This window comes from Bidens hawaiensis, unplaced genomic scaffold (genome assembly GCF_021521415.1).
Source record: "Bidens hawaiensis isolate Kalapana, Puna unplaced genomic scaffold, B.hawaiensis_p1.1 tig00022293_1, whole genome shotgun sequence".
In the NCBI taxonomy this organism is placed as follows: Eukaryota; Viridiplantae; Streptophyta; class Magnoliopsida; order Asterales; family Asteraceae; genus Bidens; species Bidens hawaiensis.
In genome coordinates, this window is record NW_027493460.1 from 62,208 (window position 1) to 81,276 (window position 19,069).

Below are 19,069 nucleotides of genomic sequence, written 5' to 3' on the forward strand. Positions count from 1 at the left end.
GCGATCAACAAGAAGCTAATGACTGATATGCCTCATCAATGAAACAAGCGGCTAAACCAACTCTAGCATAGCAATCAAAGAACAAAACACTTTATGTATTAGAAGCAGCTGAACAAGAGGTCAAAGAAGTACGATTAGATGATCAGAATCCTAACATCAAACTGTTGATATGAACTAGGATTCTTGAAGAAATTGAAGATCACTTGGTCAAGTTCCTCAAAAGCATAATCTCCGCCTTTACATGGAAATATGAGACATGACAGGTATTTCTAAAAAATATTATTACTCATAAATTGAGATTGGATAAAAGTTCCAGGTCCATTCAACAAATAAGAAGGAAGTTGGCCCTAGAAAGAAATGTCATTATACAAGAGGAAGTTGATAGGCTGTTAAAGGCTGGAATGATCAGAGAAGTCAAATTTCGAAGATGGTTGGCCAACGTGGTGGTGGTATAGAAGAAGAATGGCAAGTGGAGAGTTTGTGTTGACTAAACGGACCTTAGAAAATCTTGTCCCAAAGTTCCTTTCCCCTTACCACACATAGACTCGATGGTGGATGCAACTGCTGGGCACGAGATGTTAACCTTTATGGATTGGTCTTCAGGATTCCAGCAGATCCAAATGGAACCTTCAGATCAAAAAGATACGGCATTCACGACTACAACAGGTATATATTGTTATACAATAATGCCTTTTGGTTTGAAAAATGCAGGTGCCACTTATCAAAGATTGGTCAAATTATTTTCAAAGATAAATCGGGGGACACTATGGAAGTCTATATCGATGACATGGTGGTGAAGTCAAAGAAATATGGGGATCACCTCCGGGGTCTTCAAGAAGCCTTTGATATCCTCAAGAAATACTACATGAAGCTGAACCCGTCTAAGTGTCATTTTGGAGTGGGGGCGGGCAAGTTTTTGAGATGCAATAGAAGCAAGTCCATAATAGATCAAAGCCATCGTGAACCTGAAAGCACATGTCATTGAGAATGATGTTTAGAGATTAACTGGTAGTATTGTAGCCTTGAATTGGTTTATCCTCGAGATCCTTGTAAAGGTACTAAGAGTTCTACGAGATTCTGAAAAAGAACAGGAAGTTTGAATGGGGACAAAGGCATGAGATGGCTCTTGAAGACCTAAAATAGTATCTTTCATTTGCACCTATAATCATGAAGCCTAAAGATTGTTAGCCGTTATTCCTCTATACGGAGGTATCCTGAGATAATGTAAGTGTTGCACTAGTCAAGGATCATGAAGGGCAACAAGATCCAATCTATTATGTAAGTAAAAGTCTACTTGATGCTGAAACCAGGCATTCCCATTTAGAAATGTTGATTGTAGCTTTAGTTATGGCATCTACCAAGTTAAGAAATTCTTTTGAGACACATTATATCTTTGTTAAAAGTAATTATCCTCTTAAAAATGTTTTAAGAAAACCTGAAATGTCTTGTAGGATGGCTAAGTGGTATGTTAAATTAAGTGGTGATGATCTAGTCTATGAGCCTAGGACATCAATTAAATCCCAAGCCCTAGCTAACTTTGTGGCTGATTTCAGTAGTGACATCTAGCAGGAAGCTGACTGGGAAGTTCAACAACTAGACTTGGATAAGGGTAAGTGGATATTATTTACTAATGGGGCCTCAAATTTCAGGGAGGCATGCTTAGGAATCATCCGGAAATCGCCACATGGGGACATAATACCCCCAGGCAATCAGATGTGATTTCCAAGCCACCAATAATGAAGTCGAGTATGAATCTTTAATTGATGCCCTTCAGTTTTCTAAGGATTTATAAGTTAAAAATATTCATATATTGTGGATTCCTTATTGCTTTCTAACCACTTCAATGGCTCTTATGCTGTTAAAAGTGAAAAACTAACCGAATATCTTCGGATAGTTAAAAATTCGGCTAGGAAATTCAGTTCTTTTATTATCAAACAGGTACCCAGGGATGAAAACACTGAAGCACAAGCTTTGGAAAATCTTGGATCTGCCTTCAAGATCCCGATGAAAATAAAATTTATGATCATGCATTAACTGAATCCAGCCACCGATATACCTCCGCTTGGTGAAAACGAAGTAATAAGGGAAGCTGATGAGTAAAATCTCCAAGTCAATGAAGTAATGGATTCAGAAGATATTGCTAATCAGGATCCTCAAGCTAGTCAGGAATCTTGGGTCAAACCTATCAAGAAATATTTGCAACACAATGAGATCAAAAGGGATGAGAATCCCATAGCCTTTCGTATGAAGGTATTTGCTATGGATGGCAGGATCGAGGCTGAGGCAGGAAAAGAATCATATCAGCTATTTGCTATGGATGGCAGGATCCTACCAAGATCATGTAATGTTGTTCACCTTAAACTCTACTTCGTGTAAGTTAGATTTTTATTTCTGACTTGGTATGGTATGTATTATGACTTTACTATTTCAATTATTTATTTCTTTTTATATTATTTTTTAAATCTCAATGTTGGCTTACGCATCGGAAGGGTGTTAGCCAAGCCAAGCTAACACCCACCCTCACAAAGGTTCAAGTGTTTTGCAGAATCGGGATCCCGACTAAGAAGTGAATGTATTCCTAGGGGTTTGGCCACCTCTCTAAGTTTAAGGTATAATTCCCTTGATAGGTTAACATGTTTTGACCTTTCTACGAATTGGGTTTAAACACCTTTCCAGAAGTGCACGTTGTCCACATGTAATTCATGATGGCGGGACCAGTTCATCCTAACGGTGGCTGACAATTTCCTTGTTGATGGTTACGTGGTGGATCCTCAAGTATATTATCAACGGAATAACATGAACATGTTATACATCTGTAGCTTATCCCAAGTAACTACACAAGGTTTTGGCATTTTCATGTTGCTCACGATTGGCTTGTCCCAAGTGTTTACACAAGGTTTTGGCAATTTCATGTCTCACTATTGGCTTACATTTAACACTTAGGTGTTAACTCAATGTCAAATATATTTTCCTGATTTTCCCCAGGATCTTTAAATTCAAATATATTTTTGATATTTTCCCCAGGATTTATATGATCAAATATATTTTTGGGATTTTCGCCAAGATCTTTATGATCAAAAGCTATTTTTGGGATTTTCCCCAGGATCGTTACGATCAAAAACTTTTTTAGGATTTTCCCCTGAATCTTTATGATCAAACCTACTTTGGGATTTTCCCAGGATCCTCAGGACCACCTAACCAACTCAGTTATTATCTTAACATATCTTGTAGAATCTTAAGGTTCGACCCAAGATAAAGATTTGACGATTGATTGGGACTTCAGATATTCTTAATGTCTATGAATTTAAACCTTATCCTACCCCTACCAGGTTTGAATACTTATTCACTTTCCCAAGTATGTGGTGAAAAATTATTTCCAAATTTATATTTTAATCCAGTTAAAGTATAAGAAAGCTATTTTATCAATATATTTTTGGCGTAAAATGAAATAGACATAAGGAAAATGGATATCATTATATTAAGCAAAGGATATTCTTGACTTCCACCTGAAACTCAGGATCCCTCCATCAGGAATATCTAAAATTTTTCCTAAACTGATAACCAAAGGCTTCGTCTTGAAACCCAGGGACCCTCCAACTTGATTATCTACTGTTCTAAATGACATAAAAAGTAAATTGTTTCAAGTATCACCACAAAATAGAAAAGTAAATAGTTTTACAACCATATCGAAAACCATCAAGAAAAAAACACCAAACAAAGAGGGGCCCGGGCCTTGTCTTTATTATCCTTCACCTTCGAAAAACCAGAGGCCATCCCAGCCTGCACCACCTTATATTCATCACCATCCTTTACCTCAGCATCTTCAGTCTTCACCTCAACAACCTTGCTTGAAAAAGCAAGATCCTCTCTAGAAGCCTATCCTAGCTCAGCCCTGATCTCTGTCTCCCTCACCTTTAAACCTTCATTATCCCAAGAAAACATATCAAAGTTGGGCTTCCTAGCTTCTTCCATCGGCTTGATCCTAACGCAACAAATGGAATGAGTAGCATGCATCCTAAGTTGGGTCTTGAATTCATCCAACTCCTTAGTGTTAGTGGCCTTGAGGTCAACGTGATCCCGCTTTAGCCAATCAAATTCCTTGGCCATGTTCTCAATATAGAGGGGCATAGTCTCGGATATCTTGTTGAGATCGTCCATTTCCAACTTCTGCACCTCAACCTCATGGAGAGAAGCTTGGTGAATCTTGGTTAAGTGATAAAGACCCTACAACAAGAAAAGGTATGGTCAGTATTATAATTACCCTCGAAAAATAAGTGTTATAGGATCCTAACATGGATATGGAATGGCTCGGCATTCTCAAAGCTGAGTGAATCGATAGCGGATCCGAAGCCTCACTATATTTCCTCTTCTTGGAAGTAGAAGCTCTAGTTAGAGAAGGTGGAGGGAGTGTCTTGGAGACTTCGATGGTGGTTGGCTCCTTCTTTGAAATAAGCTGTCCAGATCATCCAAACCCAGTCCCTGGACTGCGTTAACACGAAATTGGGATTCCGAAAGCAGCAATATCCCTAAAATTTAAAAATTTTAAGGATGATGGTCTCACCTGACATACTTCCGTTTATGACTGCTTGGAATCCGAAGAAAGTAACACCTCAAGCTGGAAGGAGCTTTCTTTCTTGGGAATCCCCAAAATCGTCGGAATCCTCTTCAGAGCAGCAGACGTAGGAGTCACAACATCCGCAAAATTCGCATAAAATCATTAAGGAAGTTCCTTGCCTCCAGGAATAGAATCCCTTTGGACAAAGAAGAAACTCTTGTATCACTACCCATTGTTTTTTTTTTGTATCTAGGATCAGGGGGAGTTGGTAGGACATTAATTGATGGACAAAGCGACTATAGCCGCGGGTTGTAAGTTTGTAAATGGTTGCCAAGTCAGATATTTGCATGTAAATATTTTGACTTATAATGATCTTATTATGCATATAGAGAATCCTCCACAGCATTGGCATGGCTTGGACGTAGCCGATGCTAGTGACTTTGAAGAAACGAGCAATGCAACCAGGGAAGGGGTAAGTTAAGCTAAGTGTGAACGAGTAAGACAGGAAGACAACCCACTTTTTGGAGATACAGTCGGATCGAAAGGTCTTATCGAAAGGGCGAAACTTGGCTCCAGGAGGAAAGGCATTACCGGATTGAGGGTACAACATGTCAAGATCAGAAAAAGTACAGGTTTTGAAATCGGGATCAACAAGGATATGCTAACATTCGAAGGCAGGATAGGTATTTACGCTACTGGAGGCGGATGCTTTAGATCTATTGTTAGCCATTACTTGTTAAAACTGAAGAAAAGAAAGAAACCCGAGATAGAAGGAGAAAAAGTTATCTGGAATCGTAAGTGATATGAGGTTATAAGTGATCCAGGAGCAAGTATAGGAGTCCATTCGGGATTGAATGAAAGGCAGTTAAGTAATCTCGAAAGTTGATTCATGTCTTATCAAATTACCTTAGGCCGTCATAATTCAAATTTGTGATTAAGTAGAAAAAAATATAACAAATGTGATTTTATGCTTGACAGTTATAATAATTTTGGGGACAATTATTAGGTGTCAATTTATCCCGAACGTGATCCTGACGATTATCCTGATAGCTTGGATTCACAACTAGCTGCATGATCTTGAACTAACTGACTATACTTGTTTTATTTATGTTATGCTTACAAGTTACTCGAAAGTATAACAGACTACAACGGCTAGCTGACTCATTCTACCTGAAAGATTGGAGGACCAGTTGAATTGCACGTGGGATTGGAGAACACATTTTCAAACGGTCATGGCAGCTAGGGTTCCCGGAATTATAGGAGTTCTAGTTATTTTTCATCTCTATATAATGGGGCTATTGAGAACATTTTAGGAACACACTCTCTACACTCACAACAATGATATTTGTACTTAGCTTTCATTCTCAATCAATTCTCAAGTTGTAACCTACTTTTTACATTAATAAATTTAGGCCGGGGATAGTATTCCCCTCCCAAGGTTTTTATGAAGATCCTCACCAGGATCCTAGGTTTTCCTCGCTATATCGTTGTGTCAACCATTTACCTTTACTTCATTTACTCACCTGATTATTGAGAAGCATACTACCTCGCTTAACGAATTAGTTCAATTATTGCTTCGTTGATTTTTGACCAAAACAATTGGCAATTTAAGAAACTAACAATAAAAATAAATGTGTAAGTTTTCTCTATGAAAACGTGCCTGAAATAAACAAAAGATGTTTATTATACATCTGAAACCATCAAAGTAAATTGTTGAAACGACAAAATCTTCATAAAATGGTGTCACTTTGTCAGTTAAAACAATTTCCGGTTAATTATGTTAACTAATTACCGTCATGCAACTCTGACACTACCAAATTAGTTACTTTTAATGATTTGTTTATGTTATTAATAACTTAGTTACTAAAGAATATTTGCTTTCGTTAATGATAACTTAGTTAACAATGACAGTTAGTTGCCAACAATAATTTTATATTGATGTTGTTTTTTCTACCAATCTTATAGACTACTAGATTAGAGGTGAGATCCTCACAAAGAGTCTTTATGTTGGGAATTTCGGTTAAAGGCCGTTACTTGGCGTGCAAAGTTAAGTAACGAGATTTAAGGAGTGGATAATTATAAACAATTAAATGTGCTTAGATTTAATTGTTAGTATAATTATTATGTCCTAATATTTAGCAATCCTAGTTGTAGTCTAAGCGTGATAGGTTAGATTATAAATACCCGTGCTTTGGGGTTTAGAGATTTTAATTGAGTAATTGAGTTTTGTGAAGTTTCTCAATAATATAACATACATGTTTGGGTGCTTAGCCAAATTAACGAGTCTGAGTTCGTGTTCAATACCTGGTACCAATTCCATTAATTGGTATCGGAGCGTTGTTAATCGATGACCTGGTAACCGACGTGTTGGTCGGGCCTATGCAATTGAAGGTCGGAGTATCCTGTGATGTGAGGGAACTCCCACCGGCCTTCAAAACACCGTCTGCGTTCATCGAAAAACCTGTGACGTGAGGAATTCCGGCGAAGATTATTGCAATCGGTGTTTGTTTGACAACCGACGTGAAGGTCGGACCTGTGGTCGGAATAACTGTGACGTGAGGTAACTTCCTCCGCGGCATTCAAGACCTGCAATCGGAACTAAACCATGACGTGAGGGAAATTCCGAGCAGGTGAGCAGCGGCAATCGGCGACAGCATGAGAACCGTTGTTTGGTCGGCATCCAGTAGTGTGGATTTTGGTTGATTTATCAAGTACGTAACCTGAGTTCTGACTATAAGTGGCGTCCTGTAGTTGGTTCAATTGTTTATTAACATTGATTTTGGGTTCTGCTCAAGTCCAATTATTGGGCCTTGGTTTGGTTCAGAAGGCCAAAAAGAAAAACAGTGAGATTTCACATTAATTGATATTTCAATTAATTAAAATATAAATTGTGGTGTTTGTCTATGAAACCGAAAGGCGTGTTCGGATCAGATTTGGACCTGGGTTTTAACGTGTAGGCTGGAAAAATTGAACCGGTTACACCAAAGAATTTTTTCAAAAGCTTATAGTCGTAGAACCAAGATGGATGATGCGAACCAAACGGGAAAAGAGACCTGTCTCCGGGTCATTTCAGTGTCCGCATTTGACGAAAACAAACTACACGATTTGGAGTATGCATATGGAGGTTATTTTTGGGATTCATGGAGTTTGGGATGTGATTGACCCGGGCTCTAATGACGCGAAGCAAAATAACATCGCGAAGGCACTTTTGTTTCAGTCGATTCCCGAGAAATAGATACTTCAAATCGGTAATTTTAAATTGGCAAAAGAGATGTGGGATGCCATAAAGTCAAGAAATATGGGCGCGGAACGTGTGAAGGATGCTAGACTTCATGCGTTAATACGTGAATTTGACGGTATGATGATGAAAGAAACCGAAACCATTGACGAGTATGCATCGAGAATGACCACGATCTCTTCAAAAGCAGCCACACTTGGACAACCATATGAAGAAAGGAAGCTAGTCCAGAAATTCTTCACAAGCCTGCCGAGCCGGTTTATCCAAGTTGTAGCATCCCTCGAGAAAGTGTTAGACCTTAAAACAATCGGTTTTGAGGATGTTGTCGGGAGGTTGAAAGCTTATGAGGAGCATATAAAAGGACACGTGTTGCGTTCTGAAGAAGGTAAACTTTTGTTTAATAATTTGGAATCCTCATCGAGTTCGAAGCAGTGTTCACGCGAAACGAGTAGGGGGTGCGGGAAAGGTTCGAGCCGAGGACGTGGTGGTGGACGTGGGAATCAGAACCGTGGTTCACATGGTGGGTCCAACGAAGGGGATAAACGAAAGGGTAAAAAGGATTACTCGGAAGTTCAATGCTTTCGTTGTGATGAATTTGGTTACTTCGTTTCGAGGTGTCCGGTACGAAGGAAAGAGAGACAAGCACATTTGGCCGACGCAAAAGAAAAAGACTCGTCCCTCTATATGGTGCAGTGTGTCCAAGAAAAAGTGTACTTGAATGAACAGAAGGTTATACCAAAATATTATGAGGGTGGTTCGAACGAACAAGACCTGTGGTATTTGGATAACGGTGCGAGCAACCATATGACGGGTAATTTATCTTTTTTCTCTGAATTAAATAAGTGTGTTGGTGGCAAAGTTAAATTTTGAGATGGGTCATATGTTGATATTTGCGGGAAAGGGTCGATATTACTAGTCGGTAAAACGAGGGAGCAACAATTATTGACCGACATTTATTATATTCCTAGTTTACAAAGTAATATTATTAGTCTTGGGCAAGCAACGGAAAGTGGTTGTGATATTCGTATGAAAGACGGTTACTTGTTGATGTATGATGATCAAGGAAAATTGTTGATGTGGGTTACTCGATCCAAGAATCGTCTTTATACGATTAAGTTAAAGACGGGGAAACCCGTGTGTTTACAATCCCGGATTGATAACGAGAATTGGCTTTGGCACGCGAGACTAGGACACCTAAATTTCGAGTCTATGAAATAAATGGTGAAAAATAATATGGTCGTTGGAATGCCAAAGGTTGATCAAGAAAATCAAATTTGTGACTCGTGCTTAGTCGGGAAGCAAACGAGGAAACCGTTTCCGAAGTCGGCGACGTTTAGAGCAACCCGAGCCTTGGAACTAATCCATGGATATTTATGCGGGCCCATTACTCCTGGTACCTTAGTCGGAAATAGGTACGTGTTCGTCTTGATAGATGATTTTTCACGTTTCATGTGGACTTTTTTGTTGAAGGAAAAAAGTGAAGCGTTCGACACCTTCAAGCGATTTAAAGTCATGGTGGAAGCGGAAAATAGTGAGAAAATCAAGACGTTTCGAACCGATCGAGGGGGAGAATTTACTTCTCGTGATTTCAATCGGTTCTCTGAAAACGAGGGGTTTATTCGGCATTTAACCGCTCCATATACACCTCAACAAATTGGTGTTGTTGAAAGGCGGAACCGCACGATATTGGATATGACTCAGAGCATATTAAAAGCGAGACAAGTTCCGAATTATATGTGGGGTGAAGCGGTGAGGTATTCAACCGACGTGATTAATAAAATTCCAACTCGAGCGTTAAAAGACAAAACACCGTAGGAGATGTTAAAGCGAAAGAAACCGGATCTTAAATTTCTTAAGGGTTTTGGAAGTGTTACGTATTCAAAAATAGTTGCGGGAAATATTAAGAAGTTAGAAGATCGTTCGACTCGTTTAGTTTATCTCGGAAGCGATAAAGGTTCGGCGGCGTATCGTTTATACAATCCATCGACTAGAAAAATTGTTGTGAGTCGAGCAAGTGACACTGTGTTTGATGAAAAGCAAAGTTGGAATTGGGGTAAAAGTATCGTAACAATCGATGAGGAGGATTGAGCACCTGGCATGTTTTGGGTTAACTTTGGTGATGAAATTGACACCAGAGAAGGAACCGTTAATACCGAAAACATCGGGTCGAGCTCTGGGTCAAACTCTACGAGTTCAAGTGGTGATGGGTGTTACGAAGACAATGAAGAACCGATAGTCGAAAATGCTCCAACAAGCCCGGCTGATACAAGCAACACGGTTACACCTGAGCCGACAGTTCGAAGATCTTCTCGAGCCACGGTTACCCCGGTACATTTTAATGATTATGTCTTGAATTCAAGTATAATCGATGAAGATTTATTATTGCTCGCCGATGATGAACCGGTTTGTTTTGATGATGCAAAATCGAAACCGGAGTGGGTGAAAGCAATGCGTATCGAAATTGACTCGATAAATAAAAATAATGCGTGGACGTTGACCGAGTTACCATGTGGTGCAAAGGAGATTGATTTAAAGTGGGTTTTCAAGGTTAAAATAAACGCGTATGGCTCGCTTAATAAACACAAGGCGAGACTTGTGGCAAAGGGTTATGTTCAGCAACCCGGAGTCGATTTTGACGAGGTTTTCGCACCAGTGGCTAGACTCGAAACGGTTCATTTATTGTTATCTCTCGCAACGAATGGAGGTTGGGAATTGCATCACCTCGATGTCAAATCCGCGTTCCTACATGGCGAGTTAAAAGAACAAGTTTTTGTTTCTCAACCGCTTGGTTTTGTTAAAAAGGGTGAGGAGCACAAAGTATACAAATTATCCAAAGCGTTGTACGGCTTAAGGCAAGCTCCTAGGGCGTGGAATACAAAGTTGAACGGTATTTTGTTATATATGAAGTTTCACCGGTGCATAGAAGAACAAGCGGTATACCGAAAGAAAATTGGAACCGATCTTTTAATAGTCGGTGTGTACGTTGACGACTTAATCGTGATGGGTTCCAGTTTAAACTTAATAATGGAGTTTAAGCGCGAGATGGCTTTAAACTTTGAGATGTCGAATTTGGGAAAGCTAACTTATTATCTCGGAATTGAAGTTTCACAAAGCAAGGATGGGATAAAAATTAAGCAAGAAGCGTATGCGAAGAGAATTTTAGCAGAAGCGGGAATGGAGATTTGCAATCTTGCTCAAATTCCATTGGATCCGAGTATAAAAGTTTCTAAATTTGAAGACGAAGAAGATTTTGATGCTACGAGATATCGAAAAATTGTTGGGTGTCTCCGGTACCTTTTACAAACTCGTCTCGACTTGGCGTATTCAGTCGGAGTCGTAAGCCGGTACATGCAAAACCCGAAGCAATCTGATGCAACTCTTATAAAGCAAATTCTTCGTTATATTCAAGGTACTCTCGGTTTTGGTATTTCTTACACTCGTGGGAAAAACGTGTTACTTGGTTATAGTGATAGTAGCCATAACATTGACCAAGACGATGGCAGAAGCACTACGGGGCACGTGTTTTATCTTGGGTCTTCACCAATTACTTGGTGTTCTCAGAAACAGTGTACGGTTGCACTCTCATCGTGTGAAGCAGAGTACATGGCGGCAAGCGCAACAGCGTGTCAAGCGGTTTGGCTAAGAGACTTGATAAGTGAGTTATTCGACAAGGAAATTCAAGCAGTGGTGTTACGTATCGATAATACATCAACGATAGTTCTCGTGAAGAATCCGGTTTTCCATGGAAGGACCAAACACATTAAATCTCGGTTTCACTACATTCGAGAATGTGTTGATCGTGAAGAAGTAAATGTCGAGCATGTTAGTGGTGTTAAGCAATGTGCCAATATCTTGACGAAGGCTCTTGGGAGAATCAAATTCAATGAGATGCGGGAATTACTTGGAGTTGAAGACTTGTCAGTTTCGAGTTCGAAATTCCGGGGGTGATTGTTGGGAATTTCGGTTATAGCCCGTTACTTGGCGTGCAAGGTTAAATAACGAGATTTAAGGAGTGGATAATTATAAACAATTAAATGTGCTTGGATTTAATTGTTAGTATAATTATTATGTCCTAATATTTAGCAATCCTAGTTGTAATCTAAACATGATAGGTTAGATTATAAATGCCCGTGCTTTGGGGTTTAGAGATTGTAATTGAGTAATTGAGTTTTATGAAGTTTCTCAATAGTATAACATACGTGTTTGGATGCTTAGCCAAATTAACGAGTCTGAGTTCGTGTTCAATACCTGGTACCAATTCCATTACTTTAGACATCGCAAAGAAACATTATTCCTCTTACTCGTGTTTTTTTTTTGGATGTCAGAAATAGCTTTGATTTAGGTAATACAAAATTTGTTTTAAATAGTACAATACTATTTTGAAAAAAAGTAGTCGGACGAGTAGTGTGTTGTATTAGATTCAATGGTTTATAAATCACATCACGGGTGATCTATTGATTGAAAAGATAGTCAATTTGGTTCATTCCTTGTTTCTTTTTAAAGACATGCAGGAAGATCAGCAACCAAAAGTCATCTAGATTGTAGGTAAAGTGGATTAGCATCTCTCTTTTCTATTTCACAACCTTTTGACTTTTCATGATTGCAACCGTCACTCTTTTTCAGTTTGGTATTTTTGTTATATCACCGAATCCTTTTTCAGATATTCACGATAATACTTACTTTATTGCCATCACCACTTTGGTGAGATGGTCTAGAGATTATCCCTAAAAGTTTCATTCCTGTGAATTAAGGGGGTTCGAGTCTCTTTAAAGATGAGAATTTGTCTAAATTAACCTCCAGAAGGTCTCTCAGGTGTTTGTTGTTCAAAAAAGAAAAAAAATTATGTTATTGGTATTCTTTTTAAGATAAATAAGTGGTGATTAAGATTTGAGATCTCATGATCTGAGGTTTAAAATCTGACTCAATTGAGAATTTTTCACAATGGTGTTTTTATGTGAGTCCGTCTTGAAACATCAAAATAAATATGGATGATTGACGTAGAATCTTAGAAAAACTCACTCAAATATTATAACTAATAAAATAAAATAATTCATAACTCGGATAAACAATATATGTGACTGACAATAATATTTTGAAAGTCTTACAAACAAAATACTCGTATAGTAAAAGTATTATGGATGGTTACAAATGATATTTAAAAAAACAGGGGTTAGCTTATTAAACTAATAAAAGAAAAATAAATCATAATTTGGATTAAAAAAAATATGTGTAACAATAATATTTTCAAAGTTTTACAACCAAAAATATCTCGTATAGCAAAAGTTTTAACAATATTTTCAAAGTTTACAAACAAAAATATTCGTATAGCAAAAGTTGCCTACATGATCTGAGTGAGTGTATGATCTGGAGAGGTGGGACGAGTGTTAAAAATAGAGGTGCACAAATCGGGTATTAGAAAAATCTGAGTTTGGGTTTAAAATCGGGTTCAGGTATGATCGGGTATTAGCAATACCCGAGTCGGGTTCGGGTCCAAGTTTTACCTCTAAAAACCTTACCCTATGTACCGGATTCGGGTCGGGTATAGAACCGGGTATTCTAAAACCGGGTATTTGAATACCCTATTTCCGGGTATTGTGAAAACCATATTATCAGGTTTTTTCGGGTATAGATTGGAATTTTTTAGGGGTTGCACTTTTTGTGGGTATTTTTCGTGTATTTTTCGGGTAATTTCGGGTATTTGAAAAACACGGTGTCGGGTATTGGAAAAACCCGGTTCCGGGTATGGAACCGGTTCGGGTTTTAGGGTATTATCGGGTCTGGTTCGGATACGGGTTTTGACACTAAAAAGCATACCCTATCTGTACCCTATGGATAGGGTCGGGTACGGGTTCGGGTATTAAAAACCCGGGTATAAAAATAACATGTTTCGGATTTTTTTCAAGTCTGGTTTCGGATTCAGGTTTTTTATGCACCTTTAGTTAAAAATATGAAGGGTCTGTGTACCAATTCAACTGGAATATATTTCTTTTTTTTTTTATTTATTCAGGGAATTGTTGTGAATTGGATTATTCGATATTACATAAGTGGGCTGAGCAATTGGAGTTTAAATATGTTGCTGGGCTGCTACGAGTTGGGCTTTAAGTGATGAGCTTATGCCTTGATGAGTTCCGATTAGAGGAATTAAGGTGCACAGAAAACCCGAACTCGGAACATGACCTAAAAAATACCCGAAACCGGTTTTTTTACCCGGGTTTTTAATACCCGAACACGTACACGGCCCTATCCATAGGGTATGGATAGGGTATGCATTTCGGTACTAAAACCCGAATCTGAACAGGACCCGATTTGTACATCGTAATACCTGAAAACCCTAACCGGTTCCATACCTGGAACCGGGTTTTTCCAATACCCGAGACCGGGTATTTCAAATACCTGATCTGTACCCGAAAAATACCTTTAAAATGCTCGGAAAATAACCCCCTAAAAAGTGCAACATTTTAAAAATCCAATCAATACTCAAAAATACCCGAAAAAACTAGAAAATATGATTTTTTTCAATATCCGAAAATAATTTATTCAAATACCTGATTTTAGAATACCCAGTTCTATGTCCGACCTAAACCCAATACACAGGGTATGTTTTTAGAGACAATACCCGGATCCAAATCGGACCCGGATATTATCAATACGCGATTTTCCAATACCCGGTTGTACCCGAGGTATGGAACCTTGTATTTGAAAACCTCCAATCTGTGCACCTCTAGTTCGGATAGATAAAGCTTATCAGATAGATGAGAAGTAACTTTGTGCTCTGACTCTTTGCAATCAGGATTCATCGTATAATCATTCACCATCTTCTTCAAGGAGCTCGGTATCTGTTCATCGAAAATCACCAAATATGGGTATCGGTACCAGAAATGGACAAAACTTGTGTTCGTTCTTGTAATTAAATTAAAAAAAAAGTTTTTTTCATGTTGACTCATTTATTAAGCAAACAAACTTCCCACTGATTTCATAAACGTTCAATATGCATACATGCCTACATTTATGCTTTTATTTATTTGCATCTTGCCTAAAGTTCATGTAGTTTACTTATTTTGACTTCTTATTTCCTTAATACTTGTAGCTCCTCTATGTGAGAGCAACGGTGATAGAAGCCGGATTCGAGACAGGCGATCTCCCGAGATATGACCCATCACGATAGGCTGCCTTTTAGTTCTTGTAGCTCCTCCAAGAAACATTAAAGAGATATATGTTGGAAATATGGTCGGTTCGGGTTAAGTCAACGCGGGTCGACCCGATTGTGACCCGGTAAGAGTTACACCGAGGGAACGAACACCGAGTCTATTTAAATTGTTTAATAGGCTAGACACAATCAATTAGCAAGATTTGATGATTGATTGGGCTTTAGTTTGGTAATTGGGCTTAAAACACAATGGGTTTAAATTGGGTAAACCCTAATTATTTTTATATATATAATGATATTATATTATTTTTAACCCAAGATCCTAAACCCTGAAGTTTTCCGGCGAGCCTTTTTTCGGCGAACTCGTTTTTCCGGCCATCTGTACTCTTCGGCAACCACCGCTGCTCGGCTACTGTTGCAGCTACTATGTTACACTATTGTTGCTCGCCGACCACCTGAACTCCACCTCTACGCCGTCACCATCACCACCAAAAGAACCACCGCCGCCTACCGCCATTGCTGTTGCGCGCCGCTGCTGCTGTGACCTGCGGCTACTGTTCAACCACAGCCACCGCACCTGCCTGCTGCTGCCGTGATCTGTTGCTGCTGCTGCTGACTTGCCGGAAACGCTAATGCGCCGCCTTCTGCCGCCGTAGCACCGCCATCCACAACCACCAGCCACCACCGGAATTCTTGATGCTCTTTGATTGTGTCATCGTCTAGCTCAGTTCGTTAGCCCTCGGTGTCTCACCCAGTTTGTGTATAACCAAGGTATAAAGCTAATCTTTTATCTATGGTTGTTATCGTTTATTATTTCGTACTCGTATATATTTTAACCGGATCTTAGTTCGGGTTTTCGGTTCAATGGTCGTTCGTTTTATCCGCTGCGTTTATTAGGTTCGTTTACATATATTAATTTGATTTATATTTACTTAAATGAATAAAATAATATAATAAAATAGGTTATAATTGTTTTAACCGTTTCTCGAACCACCGTTGAAACCCAACAATATAAGCCATAAAACTTTGTTAATTTTCTTCTTAAATCAATTCTAGAACTCAAAGCCTTTATAAAAGTTTACAACTTAACTGAAAGGGAAACACATGGGTATAATGGACAACCCATTTATCCACTACTTAAAACTAAAAGACAATTAATTTAAATATAGAAAGCATTAGCATGACATGGGTTGCATGATAAATGTGGCTTGACTAAAGATCTTTAACGTATCAATACTCCTTGCCTAAAGGCCGATATGATGTCTCCATGGTGGCCACCACTTGAATCATCCAAGGGCATTCAGGGCGGTCTCAACTATTACACCGTGGTGGTTGCCACTCTCTTTGGCCGCCTTCACATTCTTTGACCACTTCTGACGTGACTCAAAGACTTGCCTTAAGAAATTATTGTACAAAAGAGTAATAAAACAAGTCAATTTAGTGAAATTAAAAGCACACCACTTTTATCACCTCTAATCAACCCATGAACCTACCCCTCCATTACATTCAAATGTATGGCACTAATACATTTGCAACACATGTTATCTAGTGTTGAGGGGATATAAACTAAAAGGCTATATAGATAGTCATGTAGTTAAAAAGCAAGTCATAAATCAAACTGTAATATTTTGGGTTTCCGATTTCTTGCATTTGTAATCATTACCCGACCCGGGTTTGAGTATTTTATCAATAAAGTTCCATATTTCTTTAGTTTTTATTTCTTTTATTAATAATTATGAGAGTTGTACAAAATCAACCCCAAACTAACAATTTATCCAATCTTGCATCCAACACCATAGGACCAGATTGCAAATATTATTCAACTTTTCCCTCCTCTCTTCTCCCTCTCCCGTCGCCGACAAAGACCCCCCCCCTTTACTTGGACCTCAATTTTCGAGCATAATTAACGAAATTAATCTTGCCAAATCAATTGTTGACCAAAAACGCGTTTAACCGACACTCTAATCTTGGTAAAAAATATATAATTGACAACGAATCCCGTAATCCTTAAGTCGCGACCTAATCGTCCTTGTAACACTATAAATACTCGCTTATATTTCAATTAAACTTGTAGACACCACCTCTACAAGTAGTCGACGCAAACCCCTAACTTAATTTCAACAAATAAGTAGCGTAAGATCAAATTCGAAGTCGTGCTAGAGCCGCAAACGCTAACTCCTAAACCTTATTCAATTCGTGTTTAATTAAGGTACTTTTTATTTGCTTTAAGTTCAAATTCATCGCTTAGTGAAAGCCCTCTGTCAAATTCGATTAACAGAGGGTATTTGTTGATCAACTGGATAGATTCAGATCTAGGGTTTATCTTTGAATTGGGTTCAAGTTTTAAATTTGTGTATAATGTTTACAACTCATCATCTTTCACAAGTTAAGGCACCAGCCCAATGGCTGGTGCGTGTTTGTTTAAAACACTTAGAACCAGCCAGCCGCGGGTTCGAACCCCCTTGGACGCGGATTGGTATATTTTTTTAAACCTTTTTTTTTCTTCTATTACCTTTATCACACATTATTATCACCTAATAAGTATGATCTTATAAAAAAAGATCGAACCTTAAAAACCCCATTTCTTTTACACGTATACAAGGAAAAAGAAACTAAACTTTTTAACACTCACTTAATAAACCGATCTATGTTAGATGTTCAAATATATGTATTCGTCTAACGTTTCCGTTAATATACGCTATCATACCTAATAATTGTTATTTATTCAACCTTATAATAATAATAATAATAATAATAATGTCGTAACTTAACGAGACCCGAGTCCGTCATATTCTCCTTTTCCAATTCATTATAGTTGCTTAACACGATTTTTAATAAATAGGAATCATTGTCGGTAAACCACGTGGAATCCAACCGCTCTCATCATAATTTTGTTATCTCTTCCTCATTAATCCAACTCGATAAGGTAAGTAAATTCACATCCCCTTTTTTACTGCTTTACAAATTTTGGGGGCATTATGCGTTCAAAATCAACTTATTGTTTTCACTACAATTTCGTTATATGCATAATTGAAATTGCTTGATTAGTTGTTATGTGCGAATATGACTATGTGTTTAATTTATGTTGGCTGGTACCTCATCCTCGTCCTCATTAGTATGATCATACGTCGTCATAGTAAACCGTTATCAATGCAATTCGGTTGAAAAGACAACTTTTATTTATTGTTACTAGTTGTGGTAATTTACGATTGTTGCATGAAGTTGTCCTTTAGTATTATATATACTCACAAACTGTGGTTTACTTGCTCAACTTTATATTGACAAAAATATATATTCTCACGCATAACGCATGTAGCTTTATCGGATGAATCAAGTATTGGAAGTTAGATGATACCTTAGGTTGCTTTGATGAATGAAGAACACTTTTGTTGTAAGTTATTTATGCTTTGAATTATTGATTTGTAACGGTATATTTGAGACAATATTTGTGCTTTTGAAATTTGATATATGAATGAATAATTTAGATATTGACACGTGTATTTTACTTAGTGTCTTCTGAACTATGATACAATCATTGTCGCGCCCCGACATGTTCCGTTGTAGGTTGGGGTGTGACACAAACACCCTCTTTCAAGCAAATAGTTTACATTCTCTCCCTCTCCTATTCTTTTTGAGTGTCCGCCACTTCCACACCCCTACCCTTCGGTTTCTACAATCACACACACTAAATCTTTCTCCTTTTCTATCCTATCCAAATAGAAACCAGACTCAAATACTAAATCTCATTATAATCATCTCTTGACTTTACCACAAGACATTAATATGGTGTGAGAAAGTTCAAGAAGGTGTAATCATGCGCAAGAAGTATATTAAAGTTCTAGGAGTTGGATTTAAATGCTAGTGCTCAAACTCATCTTCATTTTGTCACTAAAATCTTCACCTAGCTAGTCCAGTGGTATGAATACCATTCTAACTTCGTCTTTACACTAAAAATATTCTATCTTATTGTATGTTAGTTTATTCAAATATATATATAGATGGTGAATATTGTACAATAATGGCTTATCGTACATTATGCATGCGAACTTCCAGAGCGTCAGATTACAAAAAACGCAGTGGCAGTATCGTAAATAACCCAAAAACTAGTTCATGATCAAATTCATCGATT

General features: G+C 38.1%; 1 protein-coding gene across 1 annotated transcript; it reads left to right on the forward strand.

Moving 5' to 3' along the window:
• Positions 1-7,826: 7,826 nt before the first annotated feature.
• Positions 7,827-8,663, forward strand: LOC143565155 (uncharacterized). The gene has a single exon (XM_077052214.1). It carries the CDS (start codon positions 7,827-7,829, stop codon positions 8,661-8,663), a length of 837 nt encoding a protein of 278 aa, XP_076908329.1.
• Positions 8,664-19,069: the final 10,406 nt, after the last annotated feature.

Bases quoted from the DNA above. Each gene is read 5' to 3' on its own strand.
- LOC143565155 (XM_077052214.1), top strand. From the start codon at position 7,827: ATGTGGGATGCCATAAAGTCAAGAAATATGGGCGCGGAACGTGTGAAG.